We start from the raw sequence: 25,336 nt of genomic DNA, 5'->3' as shown, positions 1-25,336 counted from the left end.
GCAGGGAGCTGCGAACCTGAGTAATTTGCAAGTGTGGCAGACAGCAAGTCTGAGCTTATTCTTCATTAGCTAGCTCCGCTGGTGTGTCTGGGATAATGCTCCTAGAGAGTGCTGCCTGTAAAATAAGGTTCTTCTTCACGTAGCTATGGCAGTTCTGTAGTTCAATGTAAATTGTGCCGAAAACATTTTGCTTATTGTTGGATGCAGGCTTCCAATCTGACAGTCACAGTCTTCCAAAAATGATCTTGCTTTTCCTAAATTTTATTTTTTTTTCCTCTTGTGAATGTTACTTGTGTTTATTTTAAGGTTTAATTCATTCTCATTCTGTCATTGCTTTCCCCATAGTTCAGTGGTTTCTTGTTTCTGGAGGGGTAAAAGCCTGTGACTATCAGTGTGGAAGCAGAACACCTTTCTGTTCTTTGAATAGAATTTTTTTTTTTTACAAAAAGTTAGGCTTATTGCTTTGAATAATAATTGAATTAAATGTATTCCTAAATGAATAGCTATCGAAAATGAAATTGGGGCAAGCGATGCCCTTGTAAAAAGGGTTAATTTACATTAGAATTAGAAGTTAGTGGTTGAATATGAAAGGCCTGTGCAGTTTGCAACTGTTATTACTCTCAGAAAATGAATATTTGGAGTGGAAGTGTAGAGAGCATCAGGCAGCATCATTCATCTTTGCAGACGTAGTAGCATTATTAGCATCCCTCTTACCTCTGGGGCACAGTTATCTTCAATTTCCAGACACAAGTTTTATCTTCTATCAAATTCTGGCTCTGCAGTGTAGCTGGTGAGCAGCGCTGTGCTGTTTATTAGGTGCCAGCCTGCCTTAAATCTCTGCTAAATGTGTGAGGGAGAGATACCTCCTGGCTCCGAGCAAGGAGTGACAGTGAGCGCCCTGTCACTTCAGATATTTTTCCCTTTGGTAGTTTTAAGGATTCAGGGAGGCAGGCAATTTGCTGACTTTATAATGTCTGTGTTCTGTTTGGTAAGGAATCTTTGTGAAGCCGTGGTGGAAATATTTTTAATGCTGGTGGTGTTTTCTTCAGCTTTATTTTCTGCAGTCCAGGTGCTGTTAATCTGGATAAGAGCCCAAAGGCACATTAGGACGTGGTTGTGGGCAGCTCTCTTCTTTTGGAGGGAGACTGAAGAGGGGAAAGAAAGTTCTTTTGGCTTGGAAATTGTTGGTTTTCTTAGTTTTTACAGAGACAGGGTAACTGAGAAGTGTTTTAAAATACTTTGTTCTATTATCAGTCTCGATGAATAGTGAGACACAGGAGATGTAAAACTTAACACCATTTTGTCGAATACCAAAAAGATACCAGCTCATTTGCGGAGACAGAGCCTAGCAAAGCATTCCCTCAAAAATTAAAAGTAACCCATAGGAAATCACCTTATTTTCTCTCTTTTTTTTTTTTCTGTTGGATCAGGTCTTGAAGTGTAAGGTGAAGGTTTCTCTTCACGGTGCATGGACGGAAAGCCAATGCGCAGGTAAGACACAAAAACAATTGTTCTTCTCTTCCCCAAACAGGATAAATCATGTCAGTTGGTTTTCTATGTGCCTGGACTGTAAAATGTGGTGTGGTTTTGGGTTTTTTTAAAAAAGCCTGGCTATGGGGAATTGGGAAATAAACCAATCCTCTTTATTCTTTTCTTGAATATATTTAGTTTTCAATATTTACAAGACTAGATGCCTTTAAGGAAGAGTATGAAGACAAGTTACTGTAATTCTCCATCCTCTTTTCCACTTTCCTCATTTACTGTTTAAAATTCAGTATTTAATTACTTAGGTATTAAAACTATGGAAAATAAACTGCCTAAAAATAAATTTAAACTTAGTTTCCAAGGGGCATTATTTTTCCCTTAAGAAACAGAGTTTGGTGAGGTCTTGGGTGAAAAAGAGATTTCCTTTTCTAATTATGGATGCCAGCTGCCTCAGTTCTAATGAGCTGGAGATGCAGCTGAAGTTTAATTCAGGGGAGTTCTTGCTGTGGTTGTGTCAAAAACATTCTCTCTCATATAGAGAAAAGTTGTCACAGTAGTTCAGCACGATGACAGGTTTGCAAACATGGTTCCCTGCTAGTTCTTGTTGATTTTCCTTGCTTGATGGCAATCCCACAGCAAAATTTAACAGCAGATACATTTCTGTACATGATACAGGCCGTGTGGAAGCAAAGTTGCCTGAAGTTCTTCACCTCTAAATGAATTGGAGGGAACTCAGGCAGCTTGCTTGGTCTGTTTGTGCTCTTTGGGATGTTGAAAGGAGGAAAACTTCATTGTGGGTAAATCTGTAAACACTCATGTAAGGGAAGGCAAGGCTTTTAACCATAGATGAATATATAGAGCATTCTTAGCCACAGAAACCATTAGCCTGGGTTCTGTGTGGGGAGACAAGAAGCAAGTAGTCACTTAAACCCTTGAAGAATGGCACAATGCTGTTTTAATGAAATGAATTTTAATGAATTTGCTGTGCTGCTGCAGTTCAGCAGTGAGTAAAGCTGGGACATGACAGAGGCATCGCTGAGCCTGGGTATTGTGCTGCATTTTTGCCAAGATAAGAAATGTGGTTTGGTCAGTGAGGAGTTGTATCTGACTTTTGCAGTGAATTCCTTTTCCTCCAAGATGGATTAAATAGCAGATGAGCTTTCTTTCATTGTAGCCCTCTTCAGTGGAGGTTGTTTCAGTCTCAACCAGCTTTTTAGGTTTTGATGTTGTGCTCCATTTATAAGATGTTTTTGCAGAATTACATAAAATTGGTGACTAGCTTGACCTGTGTTCTTGTTTTCTCCCTACTTTTTGTGTTCCTGATGGGGAAATTGAGGTTCTAAAGTTGTTTCTGTGTCTGCTGTTTTCTGTGTCACACTGAGGCAGAGAATTCATGTGCTGGAGTTTATGTGTCTGTGGGTTTGTGGCCTTGGACTTGCTATTGTGGAAGTTCTGGCTGCCACTCAGTTTTAGTTTTTATGGTGGGCAGCAGCACAGAGCTGAAGAAGTGGAGGTTTTTATTATTGCTGCAGTCTGGCCTGATGAGCACATTTCTGCTGTGAGCTGTGGACTCCAGTTCTGGAATACCCTTGCCTGCTTTAAGGGTCTCAGTGTGGGTTGTTAAAATTTCTGTTTGTTCTCCTCCTATTGCCTGTCTTAGCAGGAAATGATAAAAGGTTCCTGATTGGATTTTAGGCATCTTGATCTTCCTAAGAGCTCCTAGATCTTCCTACGAACTCCAGCTATGCAGATGGCAGAGCACTTTCTTTTATCCTTTTACTCAGGGCTCTGAAGCTGATTTAACGCTCCCAGGGTTGTGGCAGGTCCTGCACGAACAGGGGAGTGGGGCTTGGCCAGTAGTGGGTTAATGAACACAGTGAGATGGTATCAAATGTGTACAGCATTCAGAGGGGAGGAGAAACAGCTTGAACAGACAAGGAATTCCAGCTATTCCTGTCAAGATTATAGCAGGGAACACAGAATTGCTGCTGCAAACAGGATTTACCCTGCATTAGGAATGAAGGGGTGGCTGGGGCAGGCTGTTTTTGCTCACTCTCAGGGAGAAGCAAGAGAATATGGTTTTGCTGAAGGGAAAAACAAGGCAGCAGGGACCTCTGAGTGAAGGGCATGGTCCCACAGCACCCAGACAAGGAGGGCAGAGCAGATCTGATGGCCAGGGCCAGACAGGAGTCCTGGGCTCCTCGGGCAAGTAGGGGTGAGGAAGGAAGCAGGGAAATCAGCTCAGGATGGGTGGCTGCACAGTCAGCTGCAGACATCTCTTTAACATAGCTCAGGCACGAGGGCTTGAGCAGCTCCCAAACAAACTGGGAAGCTCTCCTTGCTCTTCCTCACCCAGCTTTTTCCTGGCAGCCTTTTCCCAGCTTACAGCAGTGCTGGATCAGAGCAGGCTTGTGCAGCCAGACCTGGCAGGAGGAAGGAGGCTTCAGATCCTGGTCGTGCACTTAGGACTACCTGGACATAGCTCTTGCCCAAAACAAACTACAAAAGGCTCAGAAAGATTTTGGAAGGCTCCAGTAATGACCTCCTCCTCCAGAGTATGGGCATCCTCAGTTTCACCCTGACTGGGGTGTTTTCCTCAGTTAGGGTGAAACTGAATTTTCTGGGCTTGGTCAGTAAAATTGAAACCAAGCAATATAAATAGGGGCAAATACACCAGATCCTTGCTGTTTTCCTTTTGTGTAACATAAAATAGTGTTTCAGTCAGATTTGTCTGCTTGTTTGCATAACTTTGTTTAGACAGCTTACTGAAACCTTGCTAGCAAGGCAAGAAAATGAATCAGTGCTATTTTTCCTAATAATCAGACTTCTGGCTAACTTAATGCCTTGAGTACTGATGTCACAATAAGGCATTTACATTTAAGTGGTTGGCATGTTGTGGTGTTGACTTCTGTTGCCAAAGGCTGGGCCAAGTCAGTGGCCCTTGTTCTTGCAGCTCTGTAATGAGTATAGGAAATATTTCCTAATTTCAAATCAAGGCATTGACAGAAATCATTACCCATTTGGTTTGTTATTTCTATTTGCTACTAAAATCTCTTAATACTGAAATCCACTTCAGCTGTGTATGATTCTTGGATTTCAGCTGTAGATTCAGTTAGATTTGGATTTTATGTTTTTGGCTTGAAATGTGTGTTTCATAAGCCTTAGGTCAGCCTGTTGTTTTCTGCTGAACTGTGTTAAAGCCTGTTTGTAATCTTGTGCTAAAACACACATTGTCTTTAAAATGCAGGTTTGAAAGTTAATGTGTGCCCTTATGACAGCATGGGAGAGAATTTTCCCTAGGTGTGTGTTATTAGGGATTTTTTTTGAGCTTTGGGAGAAGCTGCTGTAAGGATGGATGTCTCATACGTGCCCCTGTTAATGAATGAAATTTTGGGCATTAGTGGAATAAAATGGAGGCAGAGCAGCCTGTTTATTTAGCTGACTTAGTGTTGCAGACTGCCTGTGTTCCCATTTGTACTTCTCAGCAGTGTGCTACAAAAACTGATCCTTTGTCAGCCCTTTCTTAATCCCATTGTATTTGCTGATTTCCCCAGCCCGGCATTTTGATGGAAGCTAATCCCAGAATATCTGCATAGCTGGGTGTGAATGTTTTATCCGGGCACACACACATTTCCTCTGGATCCTCAGCCCTCCTTAATCACCCTGGCTATTCAGGAGCAGCTCTGAGTTCTGTGGGGGGGAGGCAGCTCCCCTGCTATGTGAGAATCAAGTGCTGCCTTCTGTCTTTCACACCTCTAAGCTACTGACTCATCATTTCATTCTCTGTGCATATTTATGCATAATGCACACAGAATGCAGTGGAATTACGATCTTTGTGGAGACACAAGCCAGCAGACATGTCCTTTAAATTCACACTTCTGTGCCTGTGTGTAGCAGCAGCCCTCCGAGCTTCACATCAAGCATCTGCGTTGATCCAGCTTGGATATTCTTAAGCCAATTGATCACTGGCTTCTGCACCAGCCAGAGATAAGTTATGGATGAATCAGGAACGTTTGGTTGTTACTCTCTTTTCCATCCATTCAGTCTTTAATCATTAACCAGCACTTTCTCCCCAGGAGTAAGGAGGCTGGGTACAATGCAGGCTCTCAGGTAAATACTGGTGGGAACAGTGCAGGAATGACTTCATTTCTTGCTAACCAGACACCTTTTTAGTGAGTTAAAGGTGTGTTCAACAGGGCCTCATTTGGGCAGAAAACCCCTGTTCTGTCCTGGCTGGGAAAGACAAGGGCTACTGCCTCAATCTGGCTGGTAATCCTGTGACACAAGATGGTACATCCCATTGCCCTGTGTTGGCAGGGAGTCTTGGGCTGTGGGATTGTGGGATTCCTTGGGCAGGAATATTGTGTGTTTCTTCTGGCAGCATGGCCTTAATCTAATCTGTCTGTGCTTAGAACCTGTGCCACTCTGAGATCTGCTTTAGGGCTGTTTTTACTGGGAGATGAGGAAAATCTACAGGTGTGGCAGAGAGGTTGTGTGCTTTCCAAAAGGATGCCCTGTCCTGGATGTGCACCATCTCTTCTGAGCTGTAGTTACATGAAATGGGCTTTTATTTGAAGAATGCCTCTTCAGTTCTTTGACTGATGGCCTGGACAAGACAAAGTATCCAGAATCATAGCAGCATGTGTCTTAAAAGAGCTCTTACTGTGTTCTTTTCTTCCTTCCAAGGGTTGGTTTGACATAGTTGAAAACACTTAATGCACAGTAAAATAGCAAGAGCCAAACTCTACAGGGGAATGTTTGTCACTACCTTTCTCCATCTTCTGGTAGAGGGATTAAATTACTTACCTTCTGGCCTTGGCTGTTAAGGACTGTGAAAATAAGCCAATTAAGTAAATTGATCTTCAGCTGAGGTTTCTTGAGGTTTTTGCAGGGTTACCATTAATTGTGGCTGGTGTGTGTTGCTGCAAGGGGAGTTTAGTTTATGCATTGTTTGTGAGGAACTTGGCAGAGCTTTTAAGAATGATTGTCAAACCTCCCAAAGGTGAACTTCGGTTGTGAGGGACAGGAGTGGGTGGAGGAGAGTGAGAGGCAGTGTAAGAGCAGAAGGATTTGTCAGAGGTGTCAGGGAAGCAGAATGGTGATGGATGTAAAAAAGATGGAGCAGGGATAAAAATCCAAGGCATTTAAGGTGCAGAGGCTGAGCAGGAGCAAGCAGCAAAACCCAGAGAGGAGTCCCAGGTGGATCTGTGTAACCAAGACAGGAGGAGGAGGTAATGGTCTAAAACATCTGAATATGATGATCAAGGAAGAGGGTGTGGAGGGAGGGAATGGGGAAACAGGCTAAGATGCAAGTAAATAATTTGAACTGCTGCAGAGACTGTTTCCCAGTGTTTAGAAAGTGCATTTGACATAATAATGAGGGGAAAAGATGTGAGGTATTTTTTTTAATTCTTTCCTTCAAACCTGCTGCAAATTACATTGAGCCATGGCAAAGCCAAGCTTGATTTCTTTTTAACTCTTAATATGAACAGTGAGGTAGTGACAGCTCACAAATGCCAGTGGACCAGGGAAAAACTGGTAGTGGCCAGCATGTTTTGGGTCTTTCAGTACATCTTCAATGGTCATAAACCATCAATATTCTGATATTTTGCTCAACGTCCTTTAATTGCTCTAAGTGATGGTTTTCCTTTGATGTGGGAAGAGGCAGCAGTTTCCTGATTTTTCCTAATTGCATCTGAAACTGGGAAGATACTATGTTTCTTCTCTGTGCCAGTAACTTAATTTATGTATTCTTAAGTGATTCTTCATCTCTAAAGTTACCATCCTGACTTCCTGCTCTTCCTTTTTTGGTAAATTGATAGTAGTGGATACTTGTTTTATCTTTTTCCTGTTTGCTTTGATTTGGTTTTGCCTGCCTTGTGCCATTCTTGTGGAAGATTAACCTTCTTTTGGCACGTGTCAGGGAGGGTGGGTTGAGTCAGGAGGCTCCATAGCTCAAAAATAATTGAAGAGGTGATTATTAAAATGGGTATTCTGTGAACCTGAGAGATGCTCATGGTAGTCTGCAGGCCATCTTGAGCTCCTGAAGTCTGTGTGACAGTTTAGTGTGTTCAGACATTACAGTGATGAGTGACCCCATTAAAAACGTAGGTAGGACAGAGAAGTCTGGTTAAATCACAGAGCTGGAACTCTTTGCAGTGGAAATCCATCTCCACCTCTGTCAAAGAAAACTCCAGCACTTGACAGTGGGCGAGTCAGCTAATCTGTGCTTTGAGTCACTCTGTGAAATGGGGATAATGTGCCTTTACCACACCAGGCTACGGCGAGGTTCAGCTCATAAATATGTATATGTAGCTGGATATTACAGCCGTGTGTCATAGAAAGCCTATAAAAATAGCAATAAATAGAAGCCTGCTGCAAGTTGGCATTTGTTTACTTCTAAGCCAGCTTTGCTCGGAGATGGATTCCTCTTTCATGCGGTCACGTGCTTGTTTTCACGTCCCGCCGTGGACTTACGGGCACAGCTCGGAGCGAGCCGCGGAGCTTCGGAGCGTGGCTGCCCCTGGAATCCCTGACCATGGTGCTGTATTTGTACCTCCTGCGCTGCAGGTGTGCCAGCACTCGCCCAGGAGAGACCGGAATGGACGTGACCAGCCGCTGCACCCTCGGAGACCCCAACAAGCTGCCCGAGGGGGTGCCGCAGCCCGCGCGCATGCCCTACGTCTCCGACAAGCACCCCCGGCAGACCCTGGAGGTCATCAACCTGCTGAGGAAGCACCGAGAGCTCTGCGATGTGGTGCTGGTAGTGGGGGCCAAGAAGATCTACGCCCACAGGGTGATCCTGTCGGCCTGCAGCCCCTACTTCCGAGCCATGTTCACCGGGGAGCTGGCGGAGTCGCGGCAGACGGAGGTGGTGATCAGGGACATCGACGAGCGCGCCATGGAGCTGCTCATCGACTTCGCCTACACCTCGCAGATCACTGTGGAAGAGGGGAATGTCCAGACCTTGCTGCCGGCTGCTTGTCTTCTCCAGCTGGCTGAGATCCAGGAGGCTTGCTGCGAGTTCCTCAAGAGACAGTTGGACCCTTCCAATTGCCTGGGCATCCGGGCTTTTGCTGACACTCACTCGTGCCGTGAGCTGCTGAGGATCGCTGACAAATTCACGCAGCACAACTTCCAGGAGGTAAGGGGCTGGCGTGCTGGGATTGTGATGTAACATGCATCAACGTGGCCTGTGAGAGCTTTCAGCAGCTCTCATTTTGCCCTTTTTTCCAAAGCCTGCCTTTACACCTGCTCCGTGCCGTGGTAGTGATGGCTGCCAGTGATGGGACCCATAGTGATGGGTGCCAGGTGTGCCAGATGTTAAGTGGGGAAGAAGGAGGAGAGGGGTGGCAGAACTGTGTTGTACCCGTGGTTTGTATATGATGCACAGCATTTCTTCCCTGAAAGGTGTGTGGTTAGTGCTATGTGGGGGACAAGGCCGTGGGTGCAGGTGGATTTGGCATTGAATCTGTCCTGCCTGCACAATGGTTTGAGATGCCACTCCTCTTTCAGAAATATTCTGGATTCTACATGGTTGGAGGGTGGGGAGGTCTTAAAAGTAAGGACAACACATCAATAGAACCCACAAAATTTGATCTTGAGCTCTGGGATTAGAAAAGTGGGTGTTTGGAGGAGTGTGAGGCTGCCTCAGGGGAGTCTTCAAATCCCTGCTTACAGCAGAGCTAGAGTTTTGCATCTATTATTCAAAAGAAGCTGTCTGAAAGTAATTCAGATGTGTAATATTGTAGCTGACCTTTATAAACTCAAGTTTCTCATCCTTTGTTAATTCTGCCTAGATGATTTTTTGGTGAAAAAAAAAATGCCAGCAGCTGGTTCAGAGAAGGATCAACATAATAATTAAGGATTCTGTGAGCAATAGTCAGAGAAGAGTGGGTCTTTACTGAACTGCTGCAGAAAAATCTCCTCTTCCCACCAGTTTCACAGGGAGATCCTTTCCAAAGGGAGGAACTCCAGGAACTCCTGGTGCTAATTTAGTTTCCCCAGAGAAGCAGCAGTATGGAAGTGCTGTGAGTGATGGCAGCTTGTCTTTTTTTTTCTTCTAACATGCAAGAAGCAGGTTGGAATTGTATTAATTTCAATCAGGTAGTACTTAAAAATCTGAGCAGGACCAACCCAACAGAACATGACTGTTGGACACAGTGAAGACAATTCTTGGTATTTAACTGTGGACACAGCATCAGTTTACTACAGAAGCTGCAGTTAAATACTTCTTTTCTAACCAAACAGAATTTGCTGGTAAGATGAGGTTGATTTTTGTAGAACCTGGTGGTTTCCCAAAGCCCTACATTTTAGCTGGCCACTTCATATCCTCTGTGCTTGCTCTGCACTTCTTTTCTTCTGGATTTGTTGTTTTGGTTTTTTTTGGTTTTTTTTTTTTTTTTTTTTTTGAGGGGGAGGAGTAAGATGCTATCCAGATGGTTGTTTATTTTCAGTGCTTGGTTGTTTTACTGGTTATTAGATCTTGTTATTACATGAGTAGGGCATGCTTACAAGCCTCTAAATAACATTTTAGCAGCTTGACAGTTTTGTTTTAAAACGTTTTAGCATTAATACATGCAGCTGGCTGTTAAGAGCTGCTTGCTATGGGCTTCTTTTCTTTTGCAGTCCCTTGAAGACAACTTTGTCTTCCTTATCCTTGTTAAAGCACAAGGAGGAAAAGGAGAACACTCTTCCTCAAAGATGATGCAAACTATAATTGACTTGACTTAAACACAGCCTCTGGAAAGCTGAGGCTTAGATTATAGCACTATTTCTTTGTCCTGGGCAGGTTTTGGTGTCCATTTCAGTGCCCCAGGAGTTCTGCAGCTCTTCATCCTTAATAATCACTCCTTTTGCTTCCACTGTTTCTCTGCAGACAGTGTCAGTGGTGCTGCTCCTTGGGGTTGCATTCCTTTCTGGCTGTATTTTCCATCTGGGGAGTGGCTTGGTGATCCTTGGGGGAAGCCAGGCACTTGTCTGTTTAACCATCCTCCACTGTGGAGGTTGAAAAATAATAAAAAATAAATAAAAAACTGATTAAAAATTGCCTTCCTGTGTGGAGGCTGTGTGGTTCCTCCAAGCTGGCAGAAAGGAACGTGAGCTGGGAATTTCCTGGGTGGCAATGTGAAATATTAAGCAGCAGGCACCAGGCCAACCCATGCAGTTACTTTGAATGCAGTTTGAATTGCTTCATGTCCTCTGCTGTGCTAACCTCTGCTTATATTAAATTTTTATGTGTATTGCTGCATTACATCATTAACTTCTTGGTAAAATGTTTTTTCAATTTTTTTCCGTTCCTCCAAATTTAATTTGTTGCCTATAGCCCCTAGTGGATTTTGTGCATATAATGTGAAGTGGTTCTGTTAACAACTCCACTGTACAAGAACAGCCTTTGTATTTTTTTTTTTTTTTGTCTCTTGACATCTGTGTGTAGGGAAAAATTATATTCATTGGTGGACAACTTGCACTTTTATCAACAGACAAAAATTGGACTCTATATTGTATAGTCTGACATGAATTCTCTCTGTTTATAAAAGCACTGATGTTCAGGAATGCTGCAGAGGAAATGAAATCCAGCCAATTCTTGTCCACTAAGTAAGTCAGTCAAATAGGTCATTAATATTAGTCAGGCAATTATGAGTGTCCTGATAATTAAGCCAAAAAAAGCCAAAGCATTTTAAATAATGATTTGTTTTACTATGTAAACTAACAAGCTGCACAGCAGTAATAATTTGGTGCTTTGAATTTTGTGAGGCCATCAATGCAACTGAGTGTCCTGAGGCTCAAAGGGAGAGGCTGGATGAGCATCTTTAACTCAGGAATTTCCACAGCTGCTGTTTTCAGACTCTGAAGCTGCATTTAAAACCATCAGACTCAAGTTTGCACATAAGCTTTGTAGGAGGAAGGGAGACTGTGGAAAAAAGCTGATAAAGATCTTTAATGACCAACCCAGTTCCTACTTAAAGGCTGAAGGAGTGTGTGGGCCAACCTTGCTGTGGCCTTTCCTGTCCCCAAAAGCTCAGGGTGCCCAAGAACCAAGTCTGGTAACTGATCTCATTGTCCTCTTTGTTCTTTTTTAACAATATTTTCTGTTGTCAGTAACTGCATATTTGTTCAGTGCCCTTAAATAACTTCTTCAGGTAATAAAAAGGACTGCACAGCCGACTGCTGTTGAGCTGATCATGTAAAAAAAATGTTTTTCTTTAATTTATGCAGCAAATCTTGAAATAAATCACGGAATTCTAATGTGGTCACAGATGATACGGGCAAGCCAGCATTCAGTAATGTTCTGTCCCTGAATCTTTTGGAAATTGCAGGCTGGGAATGCTTGCAGGGAAAACGAGCTGGCAGTTATCAGTCAGGCCATTTCTGCAGTTTTAATTTTGATTCTTGTACCTTTCCCCATCTATCTGGTGTCTGTGCAGGAGCTGTGGTGGTGTGTGAGCTCCCAGGGCAGTCTGACTGACTCATGCTGTGTGAGCAGTCCCCCAGCAGCATCCAAGGCCTCCTGAGAAACTTGGTTGCTATCTTGGATGCTGAAGGAATTAATGTGTTTGTCAGTGGCTTGACTTTCACAAGAGATCAGTCCTTAGGGGCTCTGGAGGCTCTGATTCCCTCTTTAGTGCATCTCGACTACTGCATACTCCATGTGTATATTTAGAGCAAATGAAAGAGGCAGGATCAGATGAGTCTCCTGAAATATTTTCTGTTCTGCCACAAATCAGGCTTTCTGTGTTCTCTGCGATGCCTCTGGTAACTTGTTTGAGACTCTTATTTTTGTGCTCTGTTTTGCTTTCCTTGTGAATCTCTGGGCTCCAGTGCTGCTTTTTAGTCACGTATTTATTGCGATTTTATTTCTGCCTTATGTATTAGACACGGCAAACAAGGAGGCTGATTTTAAAGAAAGGCTTTGTTTTTCCTGAATTTTGAAACCTGATCAGTGTGGTTTAACCCTTTAAAAGTATTAAAGGGTGTAAAAGGCATGCTCATCTAGAAGTGTCTTCTTGTGTTGCTGGGGGCTGCGTTCTGCCCAGTGCAGCAAACCCTTCACGTGTGTTGGTTTTGGAACTGATGGGGATTTGGCTTTTTCCTGGGTCAGTCCATGAAGTGCTGGAGTGGTGAATGGCTCTGATGCTTTGTCCTTACTCCCTTCCTTTTTCCTCTGCCTTTCCCAGGTGATGGAGAGTGAGGAGTTCATGCTGCTGCCTGCCAACCAGCTCATAGACATCATATCCAGTGACGAGTTAAACGTGCGCAGCGAGGAGCAGGTGTTCAACGCCGTGATGGCCTGGGTGAAGTACAGCATCCAGGAGAGAAGACCCCAGCTGCCACAGGTAATCTTGGGCACAGAGACATTCCAGGCTGCTTTATGCAGGGGGAGAGGAATGAGGGATGGTAGGGGTGGTGCCGGAGCGCTTCTGAATGATGTAAAGCCGCCAAAATTTTCCCTGACTCCCACCTGTGTTAGGTGGCTTGCACTGTCCCTTCATCTAGGCTGGCCAGAGCCTTCATTAGGGGATTTGTTGGATTGTTCCTAGCTAGGACTTGCCAAACAAGCTCACTCCAGCAGTCTGTCCAGACAAACCTGCCTGCACTGCTGGGAGAGTCCTATCAACACCACAGTGGAGAGGAAAAGGCTTGTCTTGCTTTGCAGTGCTTCTTTAAGCTCTGCTGCTTGATTTGTGCCTCAGCCCTCACGATTTTACAGTGGAGCTTGTCAGAACGGTTTTGTTGGAATGTGATGCTTCATCTAAGCCAAGGCATTTCACAGAGCAGAACCCATTCTGACAAAGCTGCCAGCCCAAAGCCTCTGAAGTCTGGGGCTGGATGATCAAAAGAGGTGAGCATCTGCCTGCCTCACTGTTTCTGCTTTGAAAAGAGATGTTAAATGCAACTTTATTTACTGGAAAGCTTTTGAAAATGGTTTTAAGTAAACAAACCAAACTGGAAAAAGCTGCTCTTCTCAAGGCAGCTTTTAATGCTTTTATAACTGTTTGCCTCTGTCTATACATGCTTGGGCCTTCAAATTCTAAACCCTTCTGAAAGATGTGTTGTTTCTTATTGTTCATTTACTCTGCAATACCACTCAGGTTTAGGAGAGCTAAATGGTTGATAAAACCACTAAATTAACTTGTGTTCAGGCAGATGTCTTAACATCTGTAATTTTCTAAAGGTTTCCAGCTGTGACCTTTCAGCTGTTGATAGATCCAGTGCATTGTCCCTTTCCAAAGACTGATTTTCTGCTGGGTATCTAAACTGGGATATTGAAAAGGCAAATGTGCTGTGAGACAAGCTGCATTCAACTAAAATTCTCATATTTTCCATTTGGCTTCTTGCATCTCTGTGGGTATCTGTGGTTGCACCATAGGTGTTCTGGTTTGTGTTTCAGGTCCTGCAGCACGTCCGTCTGCCCCTGCTGAGTCCCAAGTTTCTTGTGGGTACAGTGGGCTCTGATCCACTCATTAAGAGTGATGAGGAATGCAGGTAAATCTCCTCAGCCATTTACAGAATTGGATTATGTTGTCCCCTGAAACTGTGCTCATTTGTCACTGGTAAATGGGTGGCGTCTCACAATTTTGTCTTTGGCAAGGATAGGAGAAGCAAGAAAAATTGTTTACTATTTGCATAATAGTCACTGGTGCACCCTAGAAGTGGTTTTGTTCTTTCAAGTTTTCAGTGAAATGGCAAACTTTGAGTGTGCAGTTTGACTCTTGATAAAAGACCTTTCAGTGTATTGATTTTCATTGTGCCTTTTTTTTTCCCACCCCTTCTAGTCATGGCCTGTTATTGCAGCTTAGCTCTTGCATGGCTTTCATGATGATCTCACTGGGATCTAAAGTAGTTTTTCTGTGTTGAATGTCTGCACTTTGATAGCTGAATTGGACTCTGGGATTAGAGTCTGCTCTTTCCCACAAGGATAATACAGGAAAGTTTTCATTTCCTCCTTTTATGGTGTGAGTGTCACCTTTCTGGTTCTGCAGAGTTCTGTATTGTCCACAAAGCACATGATCTAAGTTGTCCATATTGTAAAGAAGTTCAGAGCGTAGGCTAAATTTTTCTTTTCCTGAATAAGCATTCATACTCGGGGAATTCCGCATTTGTAGAGGGAAGGAGGACTTTTTTGTTCTTTTTTGTTTTATTTAAGGGTTTGGAATATTAGGATTAGTCCAGGTGGCAAGTCATGAATGAATGGATGGACAGTGTGAGCTGGCCAGAGCTGATGGAGAAAATACTCATCAGAAGGGTACTATCTCCATCTATTGGTCATGTGTGTATTATGTATTTGTGTGCTTTCCAACTCCTGTTCTCTTCCGAGGCAAAACCACCGACTGTTCAGTTTTAGCTTGAGGCAGGCTGCGTTTTTCTTTTCTGCACAGTGAGCCTGACAAATCTCTTGTCATATATATTTTTTTATCAGTCTTTTTATAGCAAGCTGTGTCTGTTAGGAGCTCTGGCCAAGCACTGGTGCTGGCTTGCTGCTGTCACTGTGTCAGTGGCTTGTAAACAGCCGATGAGTATTTAGGTGACAGCGTGCGTTTAACCGGAGCTGCTCAGGCTCTTCTCGTGTGACTTGTCAATACCTGAGGTGCATGACTAGTGCTGGCTGCTCTTCCCATCAGTTCTGATTGGCCCCTTCTCCCAAGAGCTCTGGGGGTTAATATTTTCCTGTCTTGCACAGGGATCTGGTGGATGAAGCCAAGAACTACCTGCTGCTGCCCCAAGAGCGGCCGCTGATGCAGGGACCGCGAACGAGGCCGCGCAAACCCATCCGCTGTGGAGAGGTGCTCTTTGCAGGTGTGTGTCCTTGCAGGTGTGGCTGTGGTGTCAGCAGGAGGTGGTGGGGGGTCTAGAGGGGCCATATGAGGAGTGGCTGAAGTCACTTGGTCCGTCCTGCCTTGAGAGGAGAGCTCATCATGGCTTACGGCTTCCTCATGAGGGGAGAGAGGAGGCTGGCACTGATCTGGGCTCTCTGGGAACCAGCAGCAGAACCCGAGGGAATGGCCTGGAGCTGTGTCAGGGGAGGCTGAAGCTGGATATTAGATAAAGGTTCTTCACCCACAGTAGAGTCTGGCACTAGAGCTGACTTCCCAAGGCAGTGGTCACAGCACTAGGTGTGACAGAGCTCAAGAAGCATTTGGACAGCACTCCCAGGCACGTGGTGGGATTCTTGGGGCTATCCTGTGCAGAACCAGGAGAGTTGGACTTTGATCCTTCCAACTCAGGATATTCTATGTATTTTTCCCCCTGGTTTAAGCAAGGAGACTCCAGGCAGGATTTTCTGGTAGTCGTGTTCCCATAAAGTCTTCACAACCTATTTCTGATGTGACCTGTGCATTAATATTTGAAAGTTTGAGTTAACTTACCTTTCTCACTCACGTGATTTCTTCGGTGCTGTGCATGCCACAGCATTTCCAAACTTCAGTTCAGGCTCTTGAAAATCTCCTTCTATTTTGTAATTGCAAACCTCGGAAGGAGCGACTTAGAGACGGGTCCGAAGGGGGGATTTGTGCCAGGAGCACAGGCAGTGTGTGAGCTCAGTGAGTGTTTTTGTGACCCTGGGTTTGGTGTTTGGCTGCAGTGGGGGGCTGGTGCAGCGGGGACGCCATTTCCAGCGTGGAGCGCTACGACCCCCAGACCAACGAGTGGAGGATGGTGGCTTCCATGAGCAAGAGGCGCTGTGGTGTTGGGGTCAGCGTCCTGGACGACCTCCTCTATGCTGTAGGAGGCCATGATGGCTCCTCTTATCTCAACAGTGTGGAAAGGTAGGTCTCCATAAGGCCCCTGTGCAGAATTTCAGCTGTAGATGTTTAAACCTGGGTGCAGCCTCTTAGGAATTGAGTTCATTTTGCCATTTCCTCCTGCCTTGCATACCCCCTTGAAAACGCTTTGTGACACGTTATCCCCACCTTAATGGGACAAGCCAAAACCTCTGGCATAAGGAGGGAATCTTTAGGAGATGGGTCTGGGTGTGTTGTTGGAAGGGGTGGTGATCCTGGTTAACCTTCCTTGCAATTGTGGGTTTGTTTCTAGCATTGTTGAGGAAGGTGAGGTTACAGTGAGCATTTCTTAGATGCTGAGGGAGAGATCCTAGATTTGTTTTTTTGGTGAAGTGGCAACTTGAAAATTAAGAAACCTTGGCACATAGACAGAAGAAGGAAAATAGGTCAGTTTTAGGCCTGTGAAAAATTAAAGTCAAACAAGTTTTACCAAGCTTCCTGTTTCTGGGAGCTGCATAGGACAATTCCCATGCCTGAAAGCCACATGACTCAAGCTCTCCTACTAGTCTAAATCTTGGCCCTGTAACAAACTCAATGAGCTATAAAATTACCTCCTCTCCTTCTTCCCACCTATCTCCTTGAATGCTCCCAGCTTCCCAAATCATGACCCTAGCATTTGTATCTCCCATATCCTGCACTTCTTTGCTATGCACTGTATTTCTTTGTGTGTGGATTCCCAAGTCCCTCTTGTTCCTCCATATTTCATCTGGAAGTCCCAGTGCTGGCTGAGTTCCTGTGTGAACTGCAGGGAACAGAGCAGAGTTAACTCTGCTGCAAGTTACCACACGCCAGCCAGTCTCTCTCAGGAGCCTGAACCTTTGATCTCCAGCTTGATTCATCCCAACCTGCAGTTTGAACATCCCTGGAATAACATGTAGAGGATGCATTGTATCACTTCAGGGCTTTTATCCAGCTTACAAAGAGCTGTGCTGTGGCTGAAGCTCAGGATAGGCAAGTTTCACAGCCTTAGTAGAGCTCCCAAGCATGGGAGAGTCTGAAGCAGACCTGGACAGGTAATTTGTGCTGTTTGGTGTGGGTTTTTTTTTCCAGGTATGATCCAAAGACCAATCAGTGGAGCAGTGATGTGGCTCCCACCAGCACCTGCAGGACCAGTGTTGGAGTAGCAGTCCTTGGAGGTTACCTCTATGCTGTGGGTGGCCAGGATGGTGTCTCTTGTCTCAACATTGTGGAGAGGTACTTTTTAATTACAAAAAAAAACCCCAAAAAGGTGGGGCACAGCAAGAAAGAGGGTCTCTTAGAGGGTACAGCTGATGCAGACAAGCTGGAGAGGAGATAGGAACTGTACAAATCTTACAGGGATTTTTGTTTGGAGAGAATAAAGTCAGTCTTCCTGCCCCTTTGTGAAGATGTCAGCACTTCACTCAGCTCTGGTGTTTATTCTTTTGCCAGGTATGATCCCAAAGAAAACAAATGGACTCGAGTGGCTTCCATGAGCACCAGGCGCCTGGGAGTGGCAGTGGCTGTGCTGGGAGGCTTCCTCTATGCTGTGGGAGGCTCTGATGGAACATCTCCTCTCAATACTGGTATGCCTTTTGCTGTCCCTTAATCCCAGTCCTGATCCTGGGAGCCTGTCGTGTCCTCAGATAGCTGTTGAATATCTCAGTGATCAGTTTGTGGAGTTTTTTCTTCTTTAGATATTATTTTGCCATACAATAACTCACTCTCCAGATTTGTGAGCCCCTATTATCTCGTTGTGTGTCATATTTTTACTTTTTCAGTGCTTCATTTGGCAGTATGTCCTTAATACAAGGCTTTGATCATTTGCATAGGAGTTGCAAGAACTTTTTTTTTCCCTAAATTCCTGCAGCAGCCATTTTTGCTGTAGGAAGGAAGTGCCAAAAGTAAAACTGCTGCAGGTCAGTTTGTAGCATTGCTAGCTCCCTCTTGAGTGTGGAAACAGGAGAGAGACTAGCAAGAGTTCTTGGGAAGAAAAGAGAGAACGAAGGGGTTCATGGCTTTGGAAGAGAGAACAAACGGGTTCATGGCATTTTTGGTGTGTGGAAATCAGGTCCAAAAGTGCTTTACCCACTGCCTGCCAACCCTGCTGACCAAACACCTCCTCTCCCTCCGCAGTGGAACGCTACAACCCCCAGGAGAACCGCTGGCACACCATAGCCCCCATGGGCACCAGGAGGAAGCACCTGGGCTGTGCTGTGTACCAGGACATGATCTATGCTGTGGGAGGCAGGGATGACACCACAGAGCTCAGCAGTGCCGAGAGGTACAACCCACGCACCAACCAGTGGTCTCCCGTGGTGGCCATGACGTCCCGGCGCAGCGGGGTGAGTCTGATGTGAAATGTGAAACTTGTGCCTCAAGTTTTACATTTCATCTTTTCCTGTCACTGTTGCCATTAGAAATGAAGGGATGGGGCTCTCTTCAAGCTAAGAACGATTTATTGCTCAGATAAACATCAGTCTCAGTGGCCATGAGGTTTTAGAGGAGGAAGCATTCGGCCACAGCTCAAGAGTAGTCACAAGTTCTTTGTTACAAGGCAGTATGGAACTTTCTAACCCAATAGACAGTTGCCACAGAATTTATTTTGCTTTTCTGACCTATCACCTTTATTTACTTCTGCTGCACTGTGGATACTTTTATTCAAGAGCTTCTGTCTCACTTGCACTCTCTCATAACTTCTAAACTCTTAGCTTATTCTATACAGCCACACCCTTACATTACAAACTCTTCCCCATCTTATTAATACAGTTTCTCACTTATTTAAAGCATATTCTTACAACTATAGAAACATAAGTTTATGATTTTTCTGCTTAATGTCTATGTATTGTATTTTTACATCAATCCAAGATTCTTTCAAGGCTGCAGATCAGATCCTTCAGTGTCTGTAGAAGTTTCTGTTTTTCTGATTCCCACATTTTCCAGATTCTGTACTGCATTAGTTTATAACTCTGAACTTCATATGAAGGGTTGGCAAGTTCTCTTCACTGTTTATTCACACAAAACAATCCTTTTCCAGCCCCAGAACCAAGGACAGCCATTACAGTATCAGGCCCAAAAAGTGTAAACAACAGCAAATTTAGGAGAGCAGTCTGGGAGGATGGGACTCCATAACCTGCAGCTGTAATTGGACAATTAACCCTAATATGTAAATGGACCAAAACTTACAGAAGTGTGAAAACTTGTGACTGGTCATCCATCTTGGGTGTAGCCATCTTGAACTGCCCAAGGTGTATCCTGTGAAGGCCTTTAATAAATCCCTACTTTTATTCCTTTAACACTGCTCAGCCTCTGTTCCAGGGAGCCTCTCAAGGCACCAATAGGGCTTGGTGGACTCCTCTGTGCCACGTGTCACCATGTGGGGACAGAGGGCACAGAGGAGGGTGTCATTGTCACTCTTGTCGTGGGGAGGGCACACGGTGAAGTGTCAAGTCTTCTCACGAGGCTTTCCTGCTTCCTCTGCATCTTCACCTCTTCTCTGTGAGGGAAAAAGTTTGCAAAAAACTCTAGCAAGACTAGAGGGTGAAGAGATAGCCAAATCATGCCACAGACAGCTGTTTAGGATGGGGAAATCAGTCATTTTGAGGGTGTTGTAAAATCTTTTTGGGCCCTTGTACGCGGTCAGCTGAGCCTGAAGCAGAGGAGCTTTTAGGTGACATAGCTGTACTTGGTATGAGATACCATTAAAGAACGCTATCAAATTAGTACCTGGATCTCTCTGGGTGAATTAGGAGGTGAAAACACCACTTGCTCAGAGGAAAAAGCTGGGAAACTGGGTTAGCATGTGTTCAGATACATATTCCCAGCAGGCTCTCGTTGCCTTGAGGCATGTGTGGGAACAGGGCTCCCGGGCTTTCACTTAGGCTGCTGCCTCTCCTCCTGAACCCTGTGAGTGACAGCAAGTTCCCATCCACTGCTCATCATGGTGCTTTCTTGTGAACAACAGCTTGCTGCAGTGTTTTCAGCAGTCATCATAGCTGGGGAGATGTAAATGGCATGGGAGTTCTCATTAGATACTGGATTATGTGGTAAAGAGAGGATGAGTTCTATCTGTGTGTTAGTGTGCCAGTGTCTGGTGGGGCGAGTATGAATCCCAGTTTGAGCAACCACTGGTTTTGGAGGCAAAGCACACATTTATTTCTGTTCTCCAAGCGCAGAGTGAGCTGTCCAACACTGTCCACTTTAGTTTCTTATTAGACAGTGACTTTTTATCAGCTGCTTCTGTATTTGCTTTCTACAGAAACTGCTAAACACATGCAGCTGTATCTGCAGCTCAGCTGACTTCCTCAAAGCCAGAACAGGGACCATTTTACAATGTGTACCTTCCCTTTTTTCTGTTATACTCCACATTTTCCACTGGAAGTGATCATGCTTTTGATGTTTCAGTGATTTTGTGCTTCTGCAGAAAGACTAAATAGAAAACCTGGAGGCCAAGGTGCTTACAGATGGTCAAAGCCCTAACCTGAGAGGTTTGAGACCAGGGGCTTGCCTGTGGTTCTGCTACTTTAACCAAGTGTTGTGGGCTGGTAGATATTCTTTCTTGGGGAAGAATTTCAGTCCAGAATATAAGTTTTGTATGGAAAAGGTTTAGATTCTCATGTATTTATCATCACTCAAGACTACTTCTTGTAGCTGGCAACCCTCTGCTTTTTCTTTGAGAGATTCTTTATTCTGAGATACACATTTAACTTTCCATGTCTCATTTTTTAGGGTATTTTACTTGCGCCGTGCCCTAAAGAAAAAAACCCCAACCCTCTCCTGCAGACTGCCTTTCATCAAACACGGTTATGAAATAGTTTCATTAATATTTTCATTTTAACCCTTCTTTTTAGGACATCCCAGCTAAGTAGCTGCTGTCTGATGGCTGTTTTGCAGGTTGGCCTGGCCGTGGTGAATGGACAGCTGATGGCAGTGGGGGGCTTTGATGGCACAACGTACCTGAAGACCATTGAGGTGTTTGATCCAGATGCTAACACGTGGAGGTAACTTGAATTTGGGTGACAATCAAACAGTGAAATCAGCTGGAGCTGTCCCAGGCAAAGTAGGAATGTGGTACACAGCATAACAGAGAGCTTGTGTGGGGTAGAACCATCACAACATTCCCATTCTGGCTTCTTGCCTTGCAAGAAAAAAACACATTTTGAAAAATATCCCAGTATGGCCCTTCTGTTCATTTTGGGCTGAGTCTCTCCTGCTTCCCAGTAAAACTGAGCTTGTCCTTAGCAGAGGGAACTCTCAGCCACCATGCAGAATTTGGCCTGTTCACTTCTTGCTTTCAACCTGAGGGAGTGATTTCTGAATCCTTTTGGAGGAGCTGAAACACTTCAAGCACATGGTGTTATCCCCCTTTAAATCAGCAGGATTCAGCCACTGGAAGAATCTCCAAGCTGAGACAAATAATACAAAATTGCTGATCAAAATATATGCTGAGCAGAAAAGAAAGAGGAAAAATAGCCTTTCTAGACAAAACTATACTTGAAAACAGTTGCTTATTTATTTAGTCCCAAATGTAATTAGCATAAAGGATCAAGCACCTGTGGCTATTTTTGCTGCTCTGATGATCTGGGAAGGGTGGGGAATGGGGAGAAATTAATTTTCTTATTCTTACTAGTGATAGTAGTAGTTTAACCCTTCACTGATAAGAATGGCTGTCATGAGCAGCAGTGGAGCAATTTCCCCTGGTTTGGTGAGCCATGGATCCATAGGACCTTTTGAACTGCTGAGGAAACCAGTTGAGGAGAGAGTGGTACATCGATCAGATTGCTTAGTGGAATGGTTTCAGCTACTCCCTGTGACAGTCCAGGCAGGCATTCACACATTTTGGGAGATTATTCAAGGTATTATTAGCTTGTGGTTTTTTTCCCCCACTGAACTCAACATAGGTGACCAGCTTCTGGGTCTTCCCTTTTGTATCTTGAAGATATTTTTTATTTGTGCAGCTTGACTGAGAAACGATTGTGCTGCAATTTGGCTTTAGCAAAGCTGTTTGGAGAACTTGCTTCTCCTGTTCCTGCCAGCAGACTCCAGTGGCACAGAGGGGAACATGCAGCTGCAATCTGTAGGGATCTGATATCCCTATGAAATGCAGACACCATTGCAGTCAGCAGATGGTGCTTGGGATGTGTTATATCTTGGTTGGATCAGCTGAATGTAGGGGTTTAGACATACAAAATAAATTAGTTGAATTGTGAGGACTAAGCCTAGTCCTGTGTTACCCAAAACCTAGCTTAAGGTCAGCTACAGCTTACAAAGCTTTTTTCTGTCTTGCACATTACCAGAGAGGGAGCAGGAAGTATTTATTTAACAGAAATTTGGTGTCAAATCAAGCAGCAGTTTCTGTTCTGAGAGAGGAAGGCACGAGCAAATACAGCTGTTTACTTACGAAGTGTGCAAGATGGGTGCTGCTCAACCTCTCCTTCACTTTAAGCAGACATTAAAGATGGTAACACAGGCTGGTTCAGTGTTTCCCATGGCAGCTCCCAAGGGTTGGTGCCCCCATGGAGGAGGATGGGAGCCAGTGTGTGAGCCTGGAATGTTGTCCCTGCAGGTTGTACGGCGGGATGAACTACCGGCGGCTGGGTGGAGGCGTGGGCGTTATCAAAATGACACACTGTGAATCTCATATATGGTAAGCTTCCAGAGGGAGGGAGTCCCCTGCCTTCTCATTCCTAGAAAAAAAACTGAAGAGACTTGTTGACACTGGACCTCTTTGCAGCTCTAGTATGCACGGTCTAGCTCCAATGTAACTCTTTGTCGGTGAACTCTTTCTATGGAATTCTAAAAATTGACTTCTGTGAGAGTGTGCCCCGCGGGAGACCACGTTGTCAGACTCCAGGGAACCACTGGACAAAAGTAGAAGTGTTGCTTATGTCCGTATTTTTTCTAAATAGTTCTACATTTTTTGAATAAACCAAACTGTAACAGTTATTGTAGCCTAAAAGGATGCTGATGTAGAGCCTATACACTCTGTACTGGGAGTCTGGCCAGGAGGAGGGATTCCTGCTTTCCCTCCTGCTGTGGGAGCAGTGGATGTGGCAGCTGTTTGGTGGGCGAAAGAGAAAAAAAGTGATACAGAAAACATTGCTTTTGCCTTATTTACAGAGAGCTTCAAAAAAAAGTACTTGACCTGCAAGGTGCCACCTTTGCACAGAAGCTTTTCTGTGCACAGAGTATATTTATTTTTTCATTTGATTTGTATCATGTATTTCCTTTGTATTGCTCACAGCGACGATTCCAGCTTTTTATATACATCTGTGTGTGCATATATATATGTATTTTATATATATATATGTTTATGTGTGACTTGCATTTCGACCAGCTGGTGGTTTGAGCAGGGCTGTGTCCTGCCAGCTACTGTGGTTCCAACCCTTGTGGTATGATTTGGGGTCTCAGAGGACAGGAGAGCTGTGAGGATGAGCGCCCCAAGTATCTTTTTAGAGCTGGAACTCTCATTGCTTGACAGTGAAGTGCCCAAAAAGGGTGAGAGGAAAAGGATTTCAAGCAATGCCTTTTTACTGTACAAAAATTCAGCTTTTCTCTCCTCTCCTCTCTCCTGTGTGTGAACCTGTGCTGGTTTGAAGGTACCAGCAGGGGAGGAATTAACCCCACAGAAACACCTTGTGAGAGATTTCAAGCTGGAGTTACAATTCAATAGAAAGATGACAATAAATGCAATGAATACACCAAGACTGGCTTAAAACCAGTCCTGATTAAACAGTGCTTGCAGTCCTGTTGCAGTGATGGATGAGATCTTGTCTAAAAGCACTGGTCCTGTAGGAAAGTGCAAAGTAGCAGGAAAGGCCTGCTCCTTCTTTGGATGTCCAGTGGTGGTGGTGGTGTCCAGGTCCCCAAACCCCCAGATCATGGACCCTCAAAGCCAGGCAGGAACGCTGAATCCCTCCCCCAGAGCAAGGGATTTCCCAATGAAATGGTGGAATCCTGAGTCATAGGACATTTTGGGGAGTCCCACTGGCAGAGGTGACCCCCCCCCTTAGGCTGGGCCAGCTGTCACTTTGTGAAGCCAGGGAACACTGCACCCAGCTCCCAGCTGTTACAAAGGACCCACCACTTACAGGAATAATATCAGTCCATCAGAAATAATGCAGCTGGGTGTGGAATACAGTCTGGCCACACCCACACTGGTACTTCATCCTGCAACCATTGACAGAACTTAAATCCACCTAGTTCTAGCCCACTTTTAAGAGCCTTTTTCCTCCTGTTGCCTGCTCAATATCAGCTGTTGTCTGAAGCAGGGTGCAGGTATCATCTCTTAATTCTGACACCCACTTCTTGTGTTCTTGCTGGAGGGGGCAGACCCACAGCCAGCTCCTTCCTTCTGAAAAAAAAACCTCAGACCAGCCTCACCTCAGCTGCCTGTAGAATTCCTGACCATGATGGATGGTGCCCTCTCTTTGAGTGGTTTTTGTGCACTTTGCCTGTGTGTGGTTAGAGCAGGGAAAGGTGTGAGGCTCATTTAAGAGTTTGGAGGGGAAGGGCTGTTTTCTGGCACTGTGAATAACTGTGGAGTCACCCAGGAGTGGGGGGAGAGCAGGGAAGAACTCAAGACTCTGCAGTTCTGTTTTTACTGTAATTTCTATTGTGTATGGAAGAATGACCTTTTGCACCTGATCTAACTGTGGACATTAGTAAATTTCATTTTGAAAAAGAGGACTGTAAATTCTTGAGATGAAAAAGGCAGTGATGACATTTTAAGTTCTTTAACTTCATAGTTTGATTCATGTAACTCAGATTTTAATGTGCTTGAATATAGTAAAAAATACACTACAGTCATAAATGGGACATTACAACTTTTTTAAAAGCCCCTTTACCCCTAAAGGTCGGTATTCTTGTGTTTACATATGAAGATCATTTGCACCTTTACAAGGAAAACAAGTATTCTGTAAACAAATGTTTACATGTATCATTTATGCTTTTTTCTAGCATGAGTAACTTGTATAAATAGTGCTATCTTAATAAATTTCTTCTATGCTGTTCTTGGTTTGTTCCTTGGGGTGACAGCAGTGGGAGATGTTTGTCTGTGGTTTATATGGTCAAAGATGCTGGAGGGTTTTTTTCCCAGATAAATCCCAGTAAAA

At 44.4% G+C, this 25,336-nt stretch overlaps 1 protein-coding gene across 2 annotated transcripts; it reads left to right on the top strand.

Annotated features, from left to right (window-relative positions):
• Window positions 1-1,429: 1,429 nt before the first annotated feature.
• On the top strand, window positions 1,430-25,230 carry KLHL20 (kelch like family member 20). Of its 2 annotated transcripts, none has more exons than XM_041420013.1 (11): window positions 1,430-1,491; window positions 8,056-8,629; window positions 12,663-12,821; window positions 13,877-13,971; window positions 15,167-15,282; window positions 16,067-16,250; window positions 17,316-17,459; window positions 17,676-17,809; window positions 18,360-18,568; window positions 21,117-21,223; window positions 22,789-25,230. In XM_041420013.1, exons 1-11 carry the CDS (start codon window positions 1,469-1,471, stop codon window positions 22,871-22,873), a joined length of 1,830 nt encoding a protein of 609 aa, XP_041275947.1. In that variant the 5' UTR covers window positions 1,430-1,468; the 3' UTR covers window positions 22,874-25,230. The 2 variants fall into 2 exon arrangements, with proteins under 2 accessions (XP_041275947.1, XP_041275946.1); XM_041420012.1 differs by lacking the exon at window positions 1,430-1,491 and having other exon boundaries at window positions 8,024-8,629; window positions 22,789-22,869; window positions 22,957-25,230.
• The last annotated feature ends 106 nt before the right edge of the window (window positions 25,231-25,336 follow it).

The sequence above is a fragment of the Onychostruthus taczanowskii genome, unplaced genomic scaffold (assembly GCF_017590055.1).
Source record: "Onychostruthus taczanowskii isolate IOZ18803 unplaced genomic scaffold, ASM1759005v1 scaffold63, whole genome shotgun sequence".
NCBI classification, from domain to species: Eukaryota; Metazoa; Chordata; class Aves; order Passeriformes; family Passeridae; genus Onychostruthus; species Onychostruthus taczanowskii.
This window is presented reverse-complemented; position numbering and strand designations above follow the sequence as displayed.